Source organism: Giardia intestinalis, chromosome 5 (assembly GCF_000002435.2).
Source record: "Giardia intestinalis strain WB C6 chromosome 5, whole genome shotgun sequence".
NCBI lineage: Eukaryota > Fornicata > Diplomonadida > Hexamitidae > Giardia > Giardia duodenalis.
Window position 1 is genome coordinate 2,013,065 of NC_051860.1, and position 19,346 is coordinate 2,032,410.

At 45.0% G+C, this 19,346-nt stretch overlaps 1 protein-coding gene across 1 annotated transcript; it reads right to left on the bottom strand.

Moving 5' to 3' along the window:
* Positions 1 to 12: 12 nt before the first annotated feature.
* On the bottom strand, positions 13 to 19,218 carry GL50803_00137711 (uncharacterized protein; the record flags this gene model as incomplete). The annotated part of the gene is made up of 1 exon (XM_001707984.2): positions 13 to 19,218. One exon carries the CDS (start codon positions 19,216 to 19,218, stop codon positions 13 to 15), a length of 19,206 nt encoding a protein of 6,401 aa, XP_001708036.2.
* Between the last annotated feature and the right edge of the window lie 128 nt (positions 19,219 to 19,346).

Consider the following 19,346-nt stretch of genomic DNA (forward strand, 5'->3'; position numbering starts at 1 on the left):
TACAAACGTCTCCTAAAAGTACCCCGTCCCACAATATGGGGACTTAGCATCGATGTCACTCTTTTTCAAGGATGTCTTGTTCTGGAGAATCAGATCCCAGCACCCAGGGAAATCAACTGGTATTGTCACGTGTTGAATTGTATTTTCGTAGTAGTGATCTACACCGAAGTTCTGATCAATCTCAGCCAATTCCTCCTCACTCTGTGGTGGCGATGATGAGTAGCTCAGTGCCTCGTACATCATGAGATAGCTATCTCTGGTCTTTACAGAGTCTGGAAGCATTGAGCTAGATGAGCTCTCGCATGGGACGAGGATTGCATAGATATCACAGTTGTTCGGATAGCTCAGACTCTCTGGGCTTATGTCCACGATTGTATTTAGCATATAATCATATCCAATCCCGTACAGTCGCATATTTGTGACCCTGACGGTGGCAAGCGGCATAGTGTGCTTGCGCTTCTGTCTTCTGTTATCTATCTTAGAGCATTGAATGCAATTTTGCCCATCATATCGCAAAAACCAATCTCTATAATACGTGGGGTCCAGAAGGGTAAAAACAATGGAATAATACCCCATTTCCAGGTTATATTTCAGACACATCTGGAGTTTGAAAAGCTTGAGGATGTCATGCATGATCGGCTGATAGATATCGCCGCGAACAGACCATATGTTTTCAGAAAGCACTTTGATTGGATGAGACTGCTCTACCAACGAGTTGGATGTGAAGCCATATGTAAGCCTTCTGACCCTTTGATAGGTCTTACTGAGCAACAGGACAGCGTAAAGTGTTGGTGGTAAGGCCTTCTCGGCCCGGTCAACTTCTACAGATGAATAAGCGTTGCTGTGTATAGAGTGTGAAGCTATGTTGGATATTACGTCAGTTGATAGCATGAGACTGAATGCATCACGAACAGTACTTTGGCATCTCGATAGCTCTGGCCGCAAAAAGCATATCGGTTGAAGGGTATCTGCCAGCCGTTCTTGTAGTTCTTGAGTCCGTATTATTTCTGCAACGTTGGTATGTTTCATGGCAAACTTTTCTAAGTCCATTGTAATGAGTTTAATTTTTTCCACTAAATCTATCAGAGTTCTTTCTGACATAGTCTCCGGAAAATGCAGTAGAGCATCCATCCTCGAAGATGCGTGAATTGTCACCATATGGCGCCGACTACTCAGAATCTTTTGTAGCTCTGCTCGAGAATAGGATCTGAATCCATCTGGGTCAGTGGCATTGAGCAACACGTTTGCGTTCAGTTCGTCCCCTGCTAACGTCATAAGCCGCGCACTTGTAGCCTGTGGGGCTCCATCCACCTGGCGCTGGTCTGCGTAAGTGTAATCTGTCTTGAAAGAACACATAGATACATCGTCAATGGACGATTCAGCAGAAGAGAACACCGACCTGGAGTTGCTGATCTCCACATCACTGTTGTGTATGCTGGTTAGTGATGGATCAAAATCAGTGCGTTCCGCTTCCGCTTGATCGTGGGTGATTGTAGGGACCTCTTCATAGAATGAGGCTACGTTTAGTGACTTACTATTCAGGTAGCTTATTGCAACACTGACAGAAGCATTAATCGGTGATCCAATCAATATAGCCGAGGACTTGCGATATATCAAGGAATAGAGGTTAGATAGGACGTAACTGGTGTTTATCTCAGAACACGTATGACACAGAACAGAGTATATCATTGGCAAGTTTGCGATATGCGAAGCAGCTCCTTGTTTTTTAGTAAAGAAGAGCCGACGACCCTGGTTAGCGAGTGGCAGCGTTTTCAGTTGCGATATAAGGTGTACATACAAAAGGAGCATTTCATTGTCATCTACCTTGAACATTCCATTACTGATCAGCATGCTGTATCTAATGGCGAGGAGCGTCAATGCTTTGACAAAGGAAGACTCGTAGACAGAGCAGCCAACTGAATGGGACAGTGTGTAGTTTCGCATAGTACTGATTGCATGTTGCATGGCATCCAAGAATGTTGTAGGTCGCTGCACATACAATTGGACGGGTCTACAAATGTCAATAAAGACGGCAAGCTGCACGCTAATGTTTTCCGGAGTTGCAGCTCCGCTTTCTGTCCCAAACTTCTGACAACAAGACAAAGGAACAAGGACATACACGAGATACGCTGGCTTGACGCCTGAACTGTACAGGTCTATTAAGTGTGCTAATGAATAATGAGGGTTATACCGTATATCAACTATTACGACATTAGTGGCTAAATACGAGGTGGCAGGTGCTGGCTGACAAACATAGTCTGGAAAGCCATACTTTGGTATAATTTCTTTTGAAAAAATTGCTTGCAGATATGGAAGGATTGCCAGGCCTTCGTCATAGTACAGTAAAACGGTGCGCGAGCCGCGGCCCAATGATACCTGTTGTGTTGCCTCAAAATTGTATTCTTCCTGAAGATTCTTGAATAGCTGTGCCACATGGTCCAAATTGGCTGGATTTATGACTGAAAGGTCAAGGGGTCCATCGGCATCGCCGACAGCTCTCGTCTGAGTCTCTTTCCCTTCGGCTTGTAAATTACCTGCATCTATCGCTACCGCTGTTGCACTGGCCACTCGCGAAAGAAGGCCGTCGCTCAGGAGCTCGGCCTCATTGTTAGCTGAGCACCAGTCTGCCTTTGCTTTAGCGCGCAGGGATGCATCGTCCTGAAGAAACTTATGAATTGCTGATGGTGGAGTTATCCTACAGAAGAACTCCATTGTGCTAAGGATGAGATCTTGTCGAAGAGCTACAATAAGGAGAAGCGCGACCCAAATGTTCTCAAAGCTGGGATACTGCAGGCTAGGTGGCAGAGGAACCAACCGTGTGCTGTACGCTGCCAACTCGTCATGCACATAGGGCGGGACAATCGGAACATGCGTCGTTTTCAGAGTCCTCATGCCCTCTTCTATCTCTTGCGCTACCGTGGCATCTAGGTTGATGTCATCGCCAGCGGTACGGTCAATGGCATCTGCGATTGCACTCTTGCTTGTCTCTGCTATGCCGAGCTCCGCTTGCTTAACCTTGTCGCTGGATTGTGCAGTCCTCTCTTTGTATAGATACGTACCCACTATCATTTTGTAAGCGTCTCCCGCAAAGTTTAGCAACGTAAAGACAGCCTTGTTATGAGTGAAGTACTCGTACCAGTCAGAAAACCGTCGAGGATTGTATATGGAGAGCAAAGAGAAGAGCTTCCAACTGTACACCACGGTGGGGCTGCATCGAAAAGAAGTGGGACAGCTTGCTGCAATCTGGCGGGCATAGTTGTAGAGAGGCAAATGGCTATTAAACTTGTCAGAGAAATGGGAGACCAAGAACCTTATGTCATTGACTAGTATCATCTTGAGCTGAGTCAAATCGTCTGGATGGCCTAGCTTGAAGCACAGATTGTATATGGATATGAAAAGATTGATGTAGAGCCCCCGTTCTCGCTCTGGTAGCAGTAAGACAGTATTCTCTAAGATGTAGTGTGCAGTATTGACAATGGCAGTGAAGGCCCGAGATGGATTGGACCCTACGTGGTCGTCAAGATAGGAAAGGTGGCACTCAAAGAAGTGGTCGGTGAAAACAGTCGCAATACTTGGGTGAATCAGGGACATCTGCCTCAACAGCAAGAGTATGCTTGTAATGGCTGTTCCAAAGTATTTGGCATATTCGCTTATTGTCGAGCTTTCCGCGATTTTCTTTGCAAGCTCCTCTCTATGCTCTATACAGCGTTCTACTCCAATGCAGTACAGATTCATTTCGGCAAAGTCAAAGCCCTCACTGTCCTTAGATGCATGCTGTAGATGAACAAAAACAGCATTGGACTCTTCACGTTTGACCAAGCGACTCATGATCTCCTTCTTGGAAAGTATATACTTCTCGAGATTGTTTGCGATGTTCTCGATATTCCTGTGAAGTCTGTCAGAGCATTCAAGGCAGCTCTCACGGCGAACTATCTCAAGACCATCAAATCCGTTAACATAAAGGGAGTACACGCTTGAGAACTTTTCTGATATTTCGCGAAGCTTGTACTGCAGCTCATGTTCCGTCACAGATGGATTTTGCATCCTAAGAAGATTGAGCGAGTTAGACTTAAACTGGAACTTGGGAGCGTTCAGAGTAGACATGTCACAGTTACGAAGATTGATAAAACCTGTTTCCAAGAGAAACTTAAGTGAAGCTCCTGTGGTAAGGACATAGTATATTCTATAGTCATGCAACGGGCGGACAATATCTACTGAGTATGTTGTTGTCACAGACACTCTTGCATTTCTCTTTGTTAATCTGGACTCGATAAGCAGTGCTAGCTTTGTCAGTATCATCATGTTGAGCATTGGCATTGCTGCAGATCCAAAGTTCAGAAATACAATAGGCTTGTCTTGAAGCAGTGCATGCTTAAGAAGAGCCTCAAATATGGGTGGCGGAAGGTGACAATCTAAATATATCAAAAGCTTTCTACGGACCTCGTGATAGTTATAGCAAGTTGATGGAGCGCCAAAACGCACGTTTGAAGGTAGCCTTTTGTATGACACCGCCGAATATTTTAGACTGGCTATCTGCTTTAGAAGATCTTCAAGCTCAGCTATAAGGTAGTGCATCTCATTGTACTGGGCAACGCCCTTTTCAGGCCTCTTGCCAGTGTCGCCATGACTGCCTTGTGTACCGAGCACTAGATCCTCGATGGTAGCGTTTATTGCTCCCGTCGCATTGTACTTCTCTAGCGCTTGCTCCACATTAACCCCCATGGCCGATAGCCGCTGCTTACAGTCTTCGAGACGAGCCTCTAATAAGTACACTTCGCAGGCGGGTATTATAATGCGTGCCAAATCGCTTGTCACAAAGAGGAACTTGAACCCAAACTTGATGTACTGTAGTAGTATAATAATTTCTTGAATCAACTTTGGATCTGGATTACATAGTGAGCAAGTAAGTTGCGTCCTCCACCTGGGCCACATGAGGTCCTCGCAAAGCATGAGCAACCGTGAAGGGAGACCGTAGTTGGAAAGCATGTCTGACCGTTGGATCAACTCGTCGCTGGTTGAAAGATTAAACAAAGATTGCAGCATTACCGTGCTATTGTCAGAGTAGGAGGTGTTTAGGGAATTATTCATAATCTTTCTATTCTTGAGACACTCAAACAAGCCCAGTTCAAACTGCACACAATTGCCCCAAATGGATGTTATGAACGGGTAGAATAGCAGTCTGGCTGCAATAAGCGGTCCATCACAGCATGCATTTTGAAGCATGATCACGGCACGAATAAAGTCCAGCTTAACCTTAAGCTTTATGGAAACAAGCTGGTCCCGGAGATAAATGATGTCGTTGCGGATAGAGGGCGAAAACAAGCCATTGCGAATGCCGTTATCAAAAAGGGTGATGCTGGACAGGATCTTTTGAATAAATGTGATTGTCTTCAAATGCTTTGCAATAAGCTCGTTTGTGTAATAGCTTGCAACTTCGGAGAAGCGCGCAAGACTGTATGGGATTGAATGTGAGACGTTCTGCATGCAGCACTTATAGATGCAGAGTGTAGTTTGGCAAAAGATCTCGCAGTACATACTACTATATGCATCGTGAAGCGGGGTTTCTGAGTGCTCGTGCTGTGTGATAAAAGGCTTAGGGTCAAGATTATATGGAATATTTGATAGAATAAAGTAAGGGATTGCCCTAACGAGCTGCAGACTGGGCGTTGCTGTTTCAGACGCCTTGTATGAGCCTTGTAGTATATTCTCAGCAGTCCCTACTTGCAGCGAATGTATCCTATCGTTCTCATCAATCGTGTGCCGTATGACCGGAAGCTCTTGCAATGGAAGAGGATGATCAACGCTAGTATCTGCGAATACCACCAGCGAAAAGGATCTAGAGAGGATGTTGATAATCTCCTTCCCAGATAGCATGGTTGTGAGGCAGAAGTACTTGGCCAAGAGAGCACCCAGCACTCGAACTTCTCCGTTTGTGAAAAGGGACAATAGACTGCTACCAGACTCTACTATGGAAAGGATACCAATGGCAGGAGATTTGTTAAGGAGAGCATTAAATAAGGACATAGGGATCGTCACCATAATATCTGTGGGTGTGGAGAGAAAGAGGTCAGTATATTCCTCTGCGTTGATTTCGAGACTACCCCTATTGATGTAGTGCAGTAGGTAGTCTGGAATTGTGGACGAACATCGATCACATAGATACGTTGACGAAGTGGGTGTAAAGTCCTGGAAGGCAATGAGCGGGTTAATACCTAATGCTATAAGAACTGCAGCTCGAATAATATAGTGGGATGCAGCCGCCTCGCTCTTGGCAGTGAGGGTCGAAACAAGGGCGTCAGTTAATTCTATCATAAGGTTCTCGGAAGCTACCGTTGTAGTCACCGGCCTTGATTGCAAGGACGAAGTAGTAATGTTATTTGGCTCAGGCTCAGAGTCCGACTCTGATCCTCCCACAGTTTGGTGCATAAGCGATTGAATCATGGTCTGTGTATCTATTAGAATTCTTTGCCGCCGCTTGATGGCTATCTCTGTAGGTTCTTCAGTGATGGAGAGAAATGCACGGAGATCGAAGTTCTTGGCCGCATGAGCTAACAGTGGCCCATCACACTCAGAAAGACTTCGACCGGAGATAGTTTGATGCAGAGAAGTTACGCTACGGGAACAGGAAAAGCTGTTGGCTTGTGAATCGGCGTCAATACCAAAGCCCTCCATGTCTGAAGAAAAGGTCTGTTGTGCGACTTTTAGAAACGTCTTCCGATTGGAAATCCTATAGTTCCCCATAGTTTGGAGCGCATGCAAGAACGAGGAGTAGAGCGTCCCCGACATCTCTAGCTGAGACATCAGGAATACTGGCACACGCAGTGCTAATGCCTGCATACTCTTGGCGTCTGCTGGAGAGTGTAGCTTAGAGAACAATCCCGGATTTCTTAGGTACTTAATATAGTAAAATACCTTTAAGGAATTCTGCTCCATAAGCATGGATATATCTATGGTAAGGGTGAATACTCTATTGCAAACAGTGGGGTCCATGGCATCCAGTAAACACTCGTGCACCACAGACGAGTGTACCTCAAAAACTTGACGATTGATAGAATTGTTGTGTGGATTGTAAAAAAGCAGCTTAGCATAATGCTGTCGTGCTCTTGCACATGCGTCCACAAAATGCTTATATTTTCCCCCATCATTGAGTAGCTCAATGTCACCTGAATAGTGAAATCTCTTTATGCTGGAGCCAGACTTAAACTTCTGAGAGTCTATAAGGGTGCCATCTATATCACCAGGGGCCTTGGAAATATTAGACGATGACGTTCCTGTGTTACAAAATGATCGCTTAAACACTGCCTTAAGAACTCGAAGTTCCCAGTTGGGAAGTGCCTGGACCCCTGTATGGGAGCTCATGGAAATGAGCGTATTGGTCCGAAGGTACTTGCTCATGTTTTCTGGATTTAGTGGTCCATATGGCCCATGTGGCGCCAGACGGCCTATTGCCACGGCAGATGCCAGTTCATCCAGTATGCAAGACACGTGGCTATGCTTAACAGCAGGGATATTGCGGAGTGCACCCATAAGCGATCCTAAGGTCACAGCGCTCAATTGAATGTTATCTAGATCTACAGAATCAATGTACTTTTGCAATCTTTTCATCTCAGAGATAACCCTGAGAATAGAGACAGGAAGATGGTATTCTACAAGCAATAGTCCCTCTATGAATTGCAGAAGGTAGGAGTCCGAGTACTCATATAGAAACTCTTGTTCTGGTTCCGTAACTCCAACATAAAGATTGCAGTCGTATTTGTTTTTAGTATGTACAGAGGAAACACGCGGCTGAGGTGCAGATGCCACATGAGCTTGAGCAATCTTCGGTGCAAAAGAATCCAGATTGCTTAGCGACGGATGCTGAAAGTTGCGCTTCAACAACAGCAGTAAAAATTCCTTTGTGTTGTTCATTGGTGGAAGAACAAAGGTGAGTTCGCTAGCCAAGAAAAAGTCATACAGGTAAGAGCTCTCCACCACAATGGAAATGTTTGGCACAAATATCCCTGAAGAGAAGCGAGCCCCTGTAACACCAGTTAAACCACACACAGGGGATCGTTCAGAGTTCTCCATAATAATATACTTTTCTCCCAGAAGCATGGACAGTCTGTCGTTCTGAACTGCAACCTGGGGTTCTGAAGCACTAGCGACCAGAGACTCCAGCATAGAAAGCCTCTGTTCGTCAGCTGCGCCTCGTGCAACCAGGGCATCGTCGGAAACACGGTGAGCGATTGTACTTGTGAGCAAGTTCGTTACGGTTAAGTGGTAAAGAGGCAGCTTGCCGCTTGGAACATCTAAAATTATGCTTTGGTTGATATCCTTTGTCTCATCCAGCAGAGTGTTATCCTCAGTAACGTCAAGAATAGATAGAGGGCAACCGATAACAGAACTCGCTCTTGCTCTCTTTGCTTTGGAAGATGAGGAATAATGCGCTGCTTCAGAACCGTCCTGGTGGGATGCGTTTGCTTCTATCGCAGTCTTTTGAGTACGGGCCGTTTGAATGTTGTGCAGGTAGCACGTACTTATCAGCTTTTGTAGCACTTCATCAAAGGAATCGATATCGAAAAGAGCAACACATTCGCGCCACACATACTTGCCTAGGAAAATCTCCGCGGCTCTTATATAGGTGCTTTTCCCTGAAAACGCCTCTCCAATAAGACAGACGGAGAGCTTTGCCATGATAAAGCTGGACAAGTAGACGATAAATAAGATGCGCTCACAATCAAATGTTAATGTAAGTTCATGCTTCGGGGTTGTGCTCTGGTCAAAGAGCCTTTCGAAAGACGCATCAGCAAATATTCCAGAAGAGCACATGTAGGGAAAATGCTGCACACAGAGCCTTCTTCCTTTATCTGATGCCACAAAATATAGAAAGGATCCATCAGAGTCTGAAACACCTAGATACGAATAAGCTGAAAGATCGTCGTCTTCATCTGCATAATGCTCGGGGAATAGATCGGGAAGTAACGCCATTGCATCGTCAAGATCTGATTTGTTGAGAAGCTGCGCCGAATCTGCAAACATTGACATCACATGTGCCACAAATTTCTCGGGCCGATAGACACATTCCACCAAACCCTTTTTGTAGATCTTACTTAACTTGTTCAGAGGCCTTTTAAAATACATTACATGAAGGACATGCAGTGCATTAAAAACAGCTGCATATATGGGGAGAAACAGGTTGATAATGACAGACAAGTTATCCAAAGCCTCATAGATAAAATTCTGGAGATAGGTAACGGAAAAACTAACGCTGAAAAACGCTGTACGCGGTGCACTCTGGAGCTGCATGTAACTATCATATTTGGCCAAAGGAGTAGACGATGTAATTGTGTGCAAGGAGAGATATGAGTCTAGCTGATAAAGCTGTGTGTTCATAACCTCTGGAATTGGCTCGAAGGTAGCGTAAGCCTCGGGGTGGCACGGGCTCAGTACGAGAACCCTAAAACTAGTCAGGAACAGAACTAACAGTTGACGATAAAGGGTCCACACAATATGAGAGGGAACGATGCTAAACTCCCTGCGCATTAGGTTGTCTGTTAGACAAGTTATGAAGGCTCCAAACAATTTGCTGCCCAAACGCAATCGCTTTTCGGCAAGACACTCTCCTTTAAGCTCTGCAGTTGTTCGTCGCGAACACAGCGACTGAAGGTACTGTATGGATAGAGCAGATGTCTTCATGTCTATCAGGGATGTAACTGTGAACAGCTTGCGCGACTTCTCAGTCAGCTGTTCGTCTTCGGCTAAATGCAGGTGTCTTCCAACATAGTTATTGAGCATGGTGGAAAACTTAAGATACTCAGGCACTACGATTAGTCGCCGCTGGACAGATCCTACATTCGAACCAATAATGGATGCAGTTTCATAAGCGGTCACTAGCAGAAGACAGCGAGGTTTGTTAAAGAAATCAAATTTGGCTCTAATGTTGTAGTACAGCTCAAGCTCTGGATAATAACTCTGGAGAGCCGTGATCGAGGAAAGCATGCTTCGGGCCAACGTACCACTTGGTGGATTGAAAATGAATATCAATAATGCCTGGGAGCCTAGATACATTATAGTTCGAATGTTCTCGTGCAAATCTGCCAACGAATGGATAAAAAAAGGTCTGAGTTTTCCGACTTTGGCAACGAGCTGAGAAAACACAACAAGAAGCTGAAAATGCGACTGGCGTAGGGTTATGCTGGATAAAGCCCTAGACTTAACTAGTTGGGCTGTAACACTTTTATTTGACAACTGAGGGATCGTAAGCCCTGTGCCTTTTGTACCCTGAAGGACGCTTGTTGACGGAGGAAGTAGGACAACAGGCCCCAGGGAGAGCATGTCCAAACAGAGGGCCAAGGCGTCGATACCCACTGGCTCTAGAAGAGCAAACTCCTGGGAGAGGGTTTCACAGAATTCGGCATACGTAGGCGTATACATCTGCTTTAGCGTCTTCCACACTTTCGCGATGTTATTTGCAGTGAAATTACTGTCAGTGCCATGGTGTGTTTTACGTGAAATGAGCATGCCAATATCTATATCGTTGGGTTCCTGAACGCCATGCAGAACATTGAGCAGACTAACAACTGAATTGAGAACAGCCTTGTGTTGCGGCTGAAGTACAAACGCTCCCTCGATAACGCGTGAAACAATGTCTCTAGCGGGACGAAGGGTGGTCTGAGACAAAAGAAAGGCAGACAGGGACGTTGCAACAGAGATAGGGTTGCTCATATCTTTGCATCTTTTAAGCACGAGATCGACGTCTTCCGGTCGAAGTTGTGGAGTAGATAGCCCCGCCGTATTCAGGAATAGGGATATTTCATATAGCTTGGGCCCATACTGAGAAGATCTTTGCAGGAAAAGATGGCCAAGCTGATTGGCTTCAGTCTGATGCTTACAGTTACAGTGAGGATATAATGCATCAAAGTTTAGTGCAGTAATTGGAATATCATCGGAGACTGATAGGCGATACTCTGTAGACAAGTTTTTCTCTGCAAAGAAGTTGGTTATCTGTTCTTCAGTGGCCTTGCTCTTATGTGAGTGCAGATCGACGTTGTTGGTAGACGCGCGGGCCTCTAAGCAAAGGTCGTAAAGAAGCGCATTCGTTTGCTGAAGCAGGCTCACTGGAACTAGCGTGCCATAGTCCTTTATTTCAATCAGGCTGTGCATTGGGAAAAGCTTTCGAAGTCGCTCTCCCCGAATGGTTAGAGAAAGCTTAGATCCTTCATATACTGCTTCTGGAAGGCAGATGGCATAACCACCAGGAAATATGGCATCCTTCCCTGTGGAATGAAGAATAGAAAAGTCCAGCGGGCCTGTATCTGCCTGTTCTACGGTCGGTACAGCACCTTTTGCCAAATTATAGCTGGAAAGCACATTAATCAAACCATTCAGCTGAGATTCTTCTAAGAATTCAACGCCACAGAGAACGACATAGCGTCCTCCCAAGATCCTTGTGCAAAGGCGATGAAGAAGAGCGTCAGGATCTGTAGCTGGAGAACAGAAAACAAACTCGTAGCGCATACCAAAATACCTGCAAAGCGTGTGCACAATAATAAGGTAGTCGATATTGTTGTACGAACGCATGGTATCTCCAACGAGGAAAGCCGGTATTCGGCTCTGCATGCTTATTCCCAGTTGCGAAACAGCCTGAAGTTGCCTGTAGTTAAGAGGAATACAATCCAATAAGGAAGCTTTTCCTGTATACTGCGCTATGATGGGGATGGCAACATTTGCGCAAGTGACAAGAAGCGTTTCATCATTCTTTTGAGACAAGAAGTTTTGATTATGAGTCGTATACACTCTGTCTTTGCGCCAGTCTGTCAACTCGCCGCAGGAAGCTGAAGAAGACGCTTCAGTAAGAGCCGATTCTGTGGGAAGTCCATATGGAAGCGTTGAAATTATGTGATGCATATGCACATTTGGGTGGACCCCGCACGACATAGCTGTGATACATGCTTGGCTCTTTGCATCTGCATATAGCTCTGTAAATGCAGCTCGAACCTGACCCTCATCAGATATAAATGATGCTACCTTCTCAGCTGTGGCTGCTCTAGAAAGATTTGGAATAGCCCGCATTATGTATAATGTCAGAGAATCTTCCATAATAGTCTGCAGTGTTCGTTCATGTTCAGCAATGCGTGCCAGTAGTGCCTGAATGTACATCCTTCTATCGTGCTTGTAATTCCGAAGTGAATAGCAAGAAGTAAGCGATTTATCAGTGAGTACGGTTGCTGTTCCTATTGCTACTGTTGCTACGGCCCTCTTGAACTCAGGCATACATTTGTAGTATAGCTGGAGAAAATTAACGGGAGAACCATCAAGATGCATAAACACAAGCGTGGATAGTGCGTAATGAACGCACTGATAAAGGCATGAGCCTACTAACTCCTCATATCGCTCCTCCATAAGGAGGCGAAGCCCCTTCAAGTACTCCTTAATCAGGGCGGCACGGTGCACAGAGGGTGCAAACACGGAGGCCCCGAAAGCTGGTAACGTGTCTGGCATGTCTATGGGCTTTAGAAAACGCAGCTGCTCATACCCAGCGCACAACCCCGTTATCTGTAGACGAGTCGATGAGCCGGTGCCGGTCCGAAGCGTCATAATGTCGTAAATAGAGTTGCTAAATGCACTGCTAGATGTGTGGAACACAATGGGGCGAAGCTTTCCAGAGGGAACTAATGCTGAGGTGGAAGTGTAGATGTTGTTGTAGAGAACCGCACTCCGAATAAGTGGGCACCGCCGAATCAAATCACTAACGTGGTGCTGGCCCTGGGCATGGTAAGTAGCAGGAATACAAGGGATGCACGCATACTCTAAGGAAAGATTGCTGGTGAAAGAAGATACAAGCGGAAAACGTAGAATTGTATCAGAAAACACTCCTAGAATGCTATCAGCCCGAGCTATATGTAAAGATAACGACCGGATAATATAAGGACAGCGCCGCACTATGCCCCGGAGAAGTCCAAAACTTCCCACTGTGGGTAGCAGAGATGGCTGCACAGGTGATCCTCTCAATGAGGTTATCTCACCGGATAGACAGCATGCATTCTCCTCAGAAGACTCCTTGCAAAGGCTGTGCAGTTGACGCATGATATTGAGAAGAGAAACGACTTCAAGCAACGGGTCTTGAGAAGATAAGAAGGCTTTCCGTAACCGTGGATGGGCACTTCCTAATGAAATACTGCAGAGATCCGGAAGTAGGAGCAGAAGCTCAGGAAGAATTGTCATTGCACGCTGAACACATATCGCTAGCGTGTGAAGGAGAATAAGCTCGGCTTCAAGTCTTCGAGCAACCGTCTGTGTGGACGGTGAATAGTCGTTGAAAAGGATGTAGGCAACTGCAAACATGGCTTCTCGTATATACTCCACATGTCTTTTACAGCATACAAGGGTTGGTACACCCAACAAGGATTCCTTGCTTGTAAGATGATCGTGCTGGTTTGGTTGCTTTGTAGTAAGGTCAAGGCTTCCAGTTATAGACTGAGCACGACTCCGTGTCCGTACATCAGATGCAAGAACGATAGATCCTGCAAACAGATCCTTGTTTCGATCAAGTGACTGCATGGCAAACAGGCTGTCGTCACGACCTGCCTCTTCATCAACGGAGATATCGTCACTGATGCACTCAAAACTAGATAGTTGTGCCAGAGAGGAATCATCAGCTGCATCGGCTAGTATTCCCAAACGACTAGAGTAAGCCTCTAACACTTTCTCCTTTGCAAGTATGAGAGTGCGGACTTTCTGTAAAAGCGATGTAAGAGATGATGCCTTACCTCCCATGACAGGACCAAGTTTGCTTGCAATTGTATGGTCTGAAAACTCTCCTTTTCCAGTGATCCCCCAGAACGCATAGAGTACAGATAAAAGGTGCCCTGACCTGTGTGAAGCAGTCAGTGTGATTGGCTGGAAATTCAGGCCATTAATCCAATCATCAATCTTATTAAGTGTCACCATCGCCTGTCTATTAACTAAGCCCCGTGCATAAATGGCTGCGGCTGCTTCGAACATAGCATCAGTATTATCGTATAGGAAGAGGTGCTCTACGAGAATCGTACGATCAGGCTCGAAGTATGTATCGATAGGAGCTGCATGAATGGTTGGTGCACTCCTCAGGAAAGCGTTGAGACCGGTAACCTCACCAAACCCTGCTAGATCCTCTTCAATGGCGTCAGGGGAAGTCAAAAAGCATAGCAGAAAGAGCCGAGGAGTGATGGCCCGCAGATAGCAGTCTACCTGATCGGCAGTAGAGGTCCAGTTAGAATATACGAAAGATGAACGAATAGTGGAGATGGACGTAGCACATATCTCGAGCAGAGTAACAAGGGCCCCGGCGTCTAGATCAATCAGTGCCTTTGAAGGAGCTGCCTTATAGAGCTGGTTCAGTTTCACAAATGAAGTTACCAGTAAACACAGCGGAAGTAATACTGCTTCGAGTTCGGCTGGCGAGTCAACTAGGTGCATGTCTATATTGAGTGCCCTGCTCCAACTAGAAACCCGCAGATAGACGTTCTTAATTTCTTCTATCAAGATATAGAGCTCCATGAACATGCGGAAAACATCATAGTGGGCCAAGCTTGGATGATCCACAGGGATGTCTGATTCCTTATTGTCGCATAGATGGCCATGCATGTAAGTTGACGCGACTATGAGACCTTGGCTATTTCTTGAAGCAAACAAATCAGACCTCTCAGAGAATTCGAAGTTACAGTCCGTTACCAGAAGATAATCCAAAGGCGATGTTGGAGCCTGTATGGCGCTCTCTCTAGTAGATTGCTCCGACACACTGTCTGGGCACGGCCGAGAATAGAGATAGGGCCACCTGTAGCCTTGATATGGAAGCTGCCATCCAACATGATATTCAGTGAATTGACAAGGAAACTCTAACGCTCCATGCTCTGGTTCTAAAGATGAAGGGTGTTCTGTATGTTTATCTGCAGTAACTGGCTGATCCTCCTGAGATGCTAACTGAGTATTCAGAATTGGGAATCCATTGACTACTTCTGAGTTAATACTAATATGGATGCAGGTGTAGGCCTGAAGTGTTTTTATAACCTCTGTAACAAGTAGAAGGTCGTTCCCCTCGAAATTTGAATACATTGTCTCTAAGTAAGGTATTTCAATGTTTTTACTAAAGATTGGAAACATCTTTCTGAATTGTAAGGGATTTGTTACCGCTAACTGAAAGTCTGAGAGTTGCATCTTAAGAACCTCGGACGAAATTGCGTAGAGAGCTCCGGTCACCTTGCTAAGCCAGTCTGAAAACACCAACAGTACTCGTGAAAAAACGCGAATATGGCGCTTATAGTTAAATCGTGCATTCTTATAGGCATGGTTCACCCAACCTAGTTTAGCAGCCGCCTGTAATGCTACATGCAGTTCATTACTTGATAGAATTGATGGCTCAGTTGGACGAGGCGCTTGGGCCTGGCTCAAGGCCAGGTGAGGCCTTGGTGTCGTCTCGTTTTGATCAAAGGAACCTGAGAGTCCAAAAACAGTAGGGATTGTGTGGGTAATTGAATTTCTGATATCATATAAAGTGGAAAGACAATAGGAGTTGCTCAGTTTCGAGATTGGGCCAAGGAAGTCGCAAAGGTAGCATGCAACTGGAGTCCACTGCTTCACAAATAACCCGTGGTCCTCCATCACAACTAGGATTTTGGATAGCTTGTCCAAGTTTAATGTTGTAATATTTAACACGGATTCTGTCAGCTGCAGCACCCGTAACATGTAAGAAGAAGCTTGCGTAATAATCTTTGAAATGGACTCGGTAATGTTTTGGCGTACTGTAATAAAGGCCGAAATAAGAGAAAGCTTAAAGTCGATAAGACTAACAGTAATACTGCCAGTGGAAACATATGAGGAAATGGCATAAGCATCTAGTATCTCTTGATCGATAGAACGAACCAGCTCAGCCGATATATGCACCATAAGTACAAGATAATCGACCCCCGACGAATTAGCCAAAGTAACAATATTCTCATTAGGGGACTCTCCTTTTAGAATAACGCTCACGTAATCCCTAGCAATGGTTTCGATAGCAGACAGCGAACGTACAAATCCTGGCGAGACCTTCATACTGTCTTCGCCCATGCTAGTATAAGGATTAGGTACTTGAGAAGTGTCAAAGCTTTGTGTCTCGTCATCAGGAGTTTCGCTGGGCATTTGTGTTTTAAGTAAGTGTTCAGGAGGCGCTGAGTAGACAGATTTTACATCATCTGCGTCGAGGCTAACGTTTGGTAGTCCACTGTCTACAACGAGCTCAAAAGCTCGATAGAAGCTGCTAATGTTATTACATGTAGAGAGAAGCTCTACAAGTTTTATAGAAAGAGCCTCAAATAGGGTGTCTATTTGCTTCTTCACAACAACATCAGTATCAGATGGTGCAATGAACGCAGTTAGGACAAGCGGAGAATCCATAGTGTCCTTCGCATATATAGGATCATTATCTACATCGGAAAAGTGCATAGCTGTTGTACTAGAGCTTTGTGGCGGCTTTTCTGTTCTGGACGACGGACAAAGGGGAGGAAGTTGCAAATGCATCCTAGGACGAACTATAGGCTCTAGAGGTATTAAGATATTAGATTGGCGCTGTTTCAAGCCAAGCCAGGACGAGAAAAATTGGTCCACCTCTTGATCAGGGTTTGACAGAAGTAAGTCTTGTGTTAGTGTGAATGCAAAGTCGTCTGAATCCGTCTGCGCAAGTTGTTTGACGTTGGAGAGAAGGGCTTTGCATATATATCTGGCTGTGGGGACCTCAAAGCTATACTTATCTAAGAAAAGCAAGGACCGCGTCCGTCTATCTAGAAGATTGCCCAGGGGACGAGAGTAAACAATGGCAGTTTTTTCGGTGGACGTGGGATCAAACGATAACTGAGGCGCTAGAACAAGAGAATTGATAGAAGAGATAGAAGACTCCGTGGTGTATAAGCAAAATGACAGCTCGCGAAGGCTTTGTTGTAACCAAGCAAAACCTGTCACGGAAGTAGATTGGTGAGTGAAGCCAATACTTGAATTCTTAATAGTGAGTGTAGATGAAATGAACGGTGCGTACATTGATGAGTCTGTACGAAACTGAAGGCGGGGAAAGCCAGTCACTGATAGCAAACTATCCAGAAGATTACGACTCCACATCTCGTGCATCTGCAAAAAAATATTCCCGATGTGTGTCTTTATTTGTTCAACCAATGTACGGAGAAAGCGGGGCCATATGCGATCGAAAGCTCTCATTAGGATGGCGTCGCTAGAAAGATCCTGATTCCCATCTGCTAGAATAGAAAGCGCGGTATGAATTACGGAGAGTGGCAAGCCAGATGCAAGTAAGCGATCACGTCTGTCACTCTTCGTCTCGGAGGCCTCTTTGAGTGATTTGACACGAAGCTGTTTGATCTTTGTTGAAAAGTCAATAGAAAAGGTACTATCTGAAACGCATGTTGGAACAATGCTATCTACCACATAATTCAACAGGCTCGACTGCAGAAGAGCAACTATTGTTGAACTTAATATCAAGGGAATGATCTTCTCTACGAAGTATAATCGAACAAGATAATACCGTTCCGCCATGTTAGATATGGGTAAGAACGATGAGAAAGGTTCCATTAATAGAGACCCGCGCTCCTCTGGTGTAGCTTCAGTTTCATACAGTATTGAAAGGTGTCTCCGTAGGAAAAGTTCAAGAGATTCGGATACATCTAACGCAGGCTTTTGATTGGCAGTCCTGAGGTTAGAGGTTAATGAGTCTGTGTCTTTCGTCTGTGAAGATAAAGCAGAAGTATTATGTAAGATTGTAGTAACTCTTTTATCCAGAAGAATTTGCAGATCAGTTTTGATTGCTGTACAAAGCTCCTCGTCTATAAAAAACTCTGTTGCAAGAGATGACACGATAAAATGAGGAATCTCTACAAGGGCGTCTTCTTCTACCTCGTGCGTACCATCAGGGAGAGGAGTAAGGAGACGAAGGACATAATCAATGATTCTAAATATCTTATTCTGAAGCGCAATTAATAAAGGATCAAACTTAGAGCAAGAAAGAAGGCGGTCATGAGCATCCTGAAAGTGTGGCACAGAGCAAGGAGGTAGACAGAAAAGCTCAACCCCATAAAGGGTTTTATGGGAAGGATCTACAAATAAGCGTGCGCCCTCTGCATGCTTTAGAGACAGTCTAGAATAGAAGCGCAAATGATCAAACCTATGGCGTGTATCAAGTCTGTTTGTTTCTAGAGCGTTCTCAACGATGCTTTTAGCAATAACGAACTTATACAATGAAGAAAGACCATGCAACTCGGCATCTTCTAGATCGTATTTCACTACCATTTCAGAATTTTCCTCGGACGTCTCAGAGGGCGCAAAAGTGAGTAAGCTTTTTGATATATAAACGCTTGGAACCATTATGTCCAATAGGTAACTGTTAGTGAGCGAGAACTGATCCTCCTGAAGATGTGCTAGTCCTGTTATTGAAGACTTTAATTCGTCAATGAATAGATGCTCGACACTATCAAGATCTAGCCCCTGGACAAACCCCTTACGCGATGAATACATTACTGTAAACCTTTCCCATTCCCTTTTAACTAGTACCTTAATCAAAGTAATAAGATGCTCATTTGGGCATACTCCATGCTTTAATACGGGATTCTGCTTAAAGAGGTGGTCGTTAGAGGTTGCAGGAAGGAGGTATCTGTTACGCCATGGAGTCGTAACTAACTTGTTAGAAGAGTCTGTGTCAAGACTGGAAGCATAAATATCGAGCTCAGGACTAGCCATAACTGCTTTAATCTCCTTATAGAATATGTTTCCAAGGATACTATTCAGGCTAGCATAACTATTCACGCGAACTAGGGCGAGTGGGGCAACCACTACTTCTCTCTTCATAAGCAGAACAGCTCGTCTGTATAGAAAATCAACATGGTATATCTGACACCACCTGTAATAGCCAGGCCGCACTAGTATATACCCAGGGCACCCTAACTGCATTGGCACACAGTGAAACTGCAAACCATTAAAATTAATCCCTGTGGATATTTTGCTGCAGAAATCTTTTGCACATTGTGTGGTTAGGACTTCTATCAAATGGACTATTTCATTATGGCAAGAAGAAATTGGAAGTATTGTTGTTACTGCTTTAACTCGGTCTCCATTCTTGGCCTGAATTATGCTGCCTCCCATTGCTGTGTCGCGCTCGGTCTTCTGCAGCGAGCCTCCAAGAATCTGGGGAACCCGTAATGGTGTAGTGGATCTCTTCAACGACATTCCTTCGTGAAGACAATAAATATTTATCCTGTTTCTGGTTATCAAAGATAATTTCATCAGTTGTACGGTGATTCACTCCACCCACCGGTTGCTTCCAGCGCTGTGCTGCCGGGCCGCCTGCAGGCACG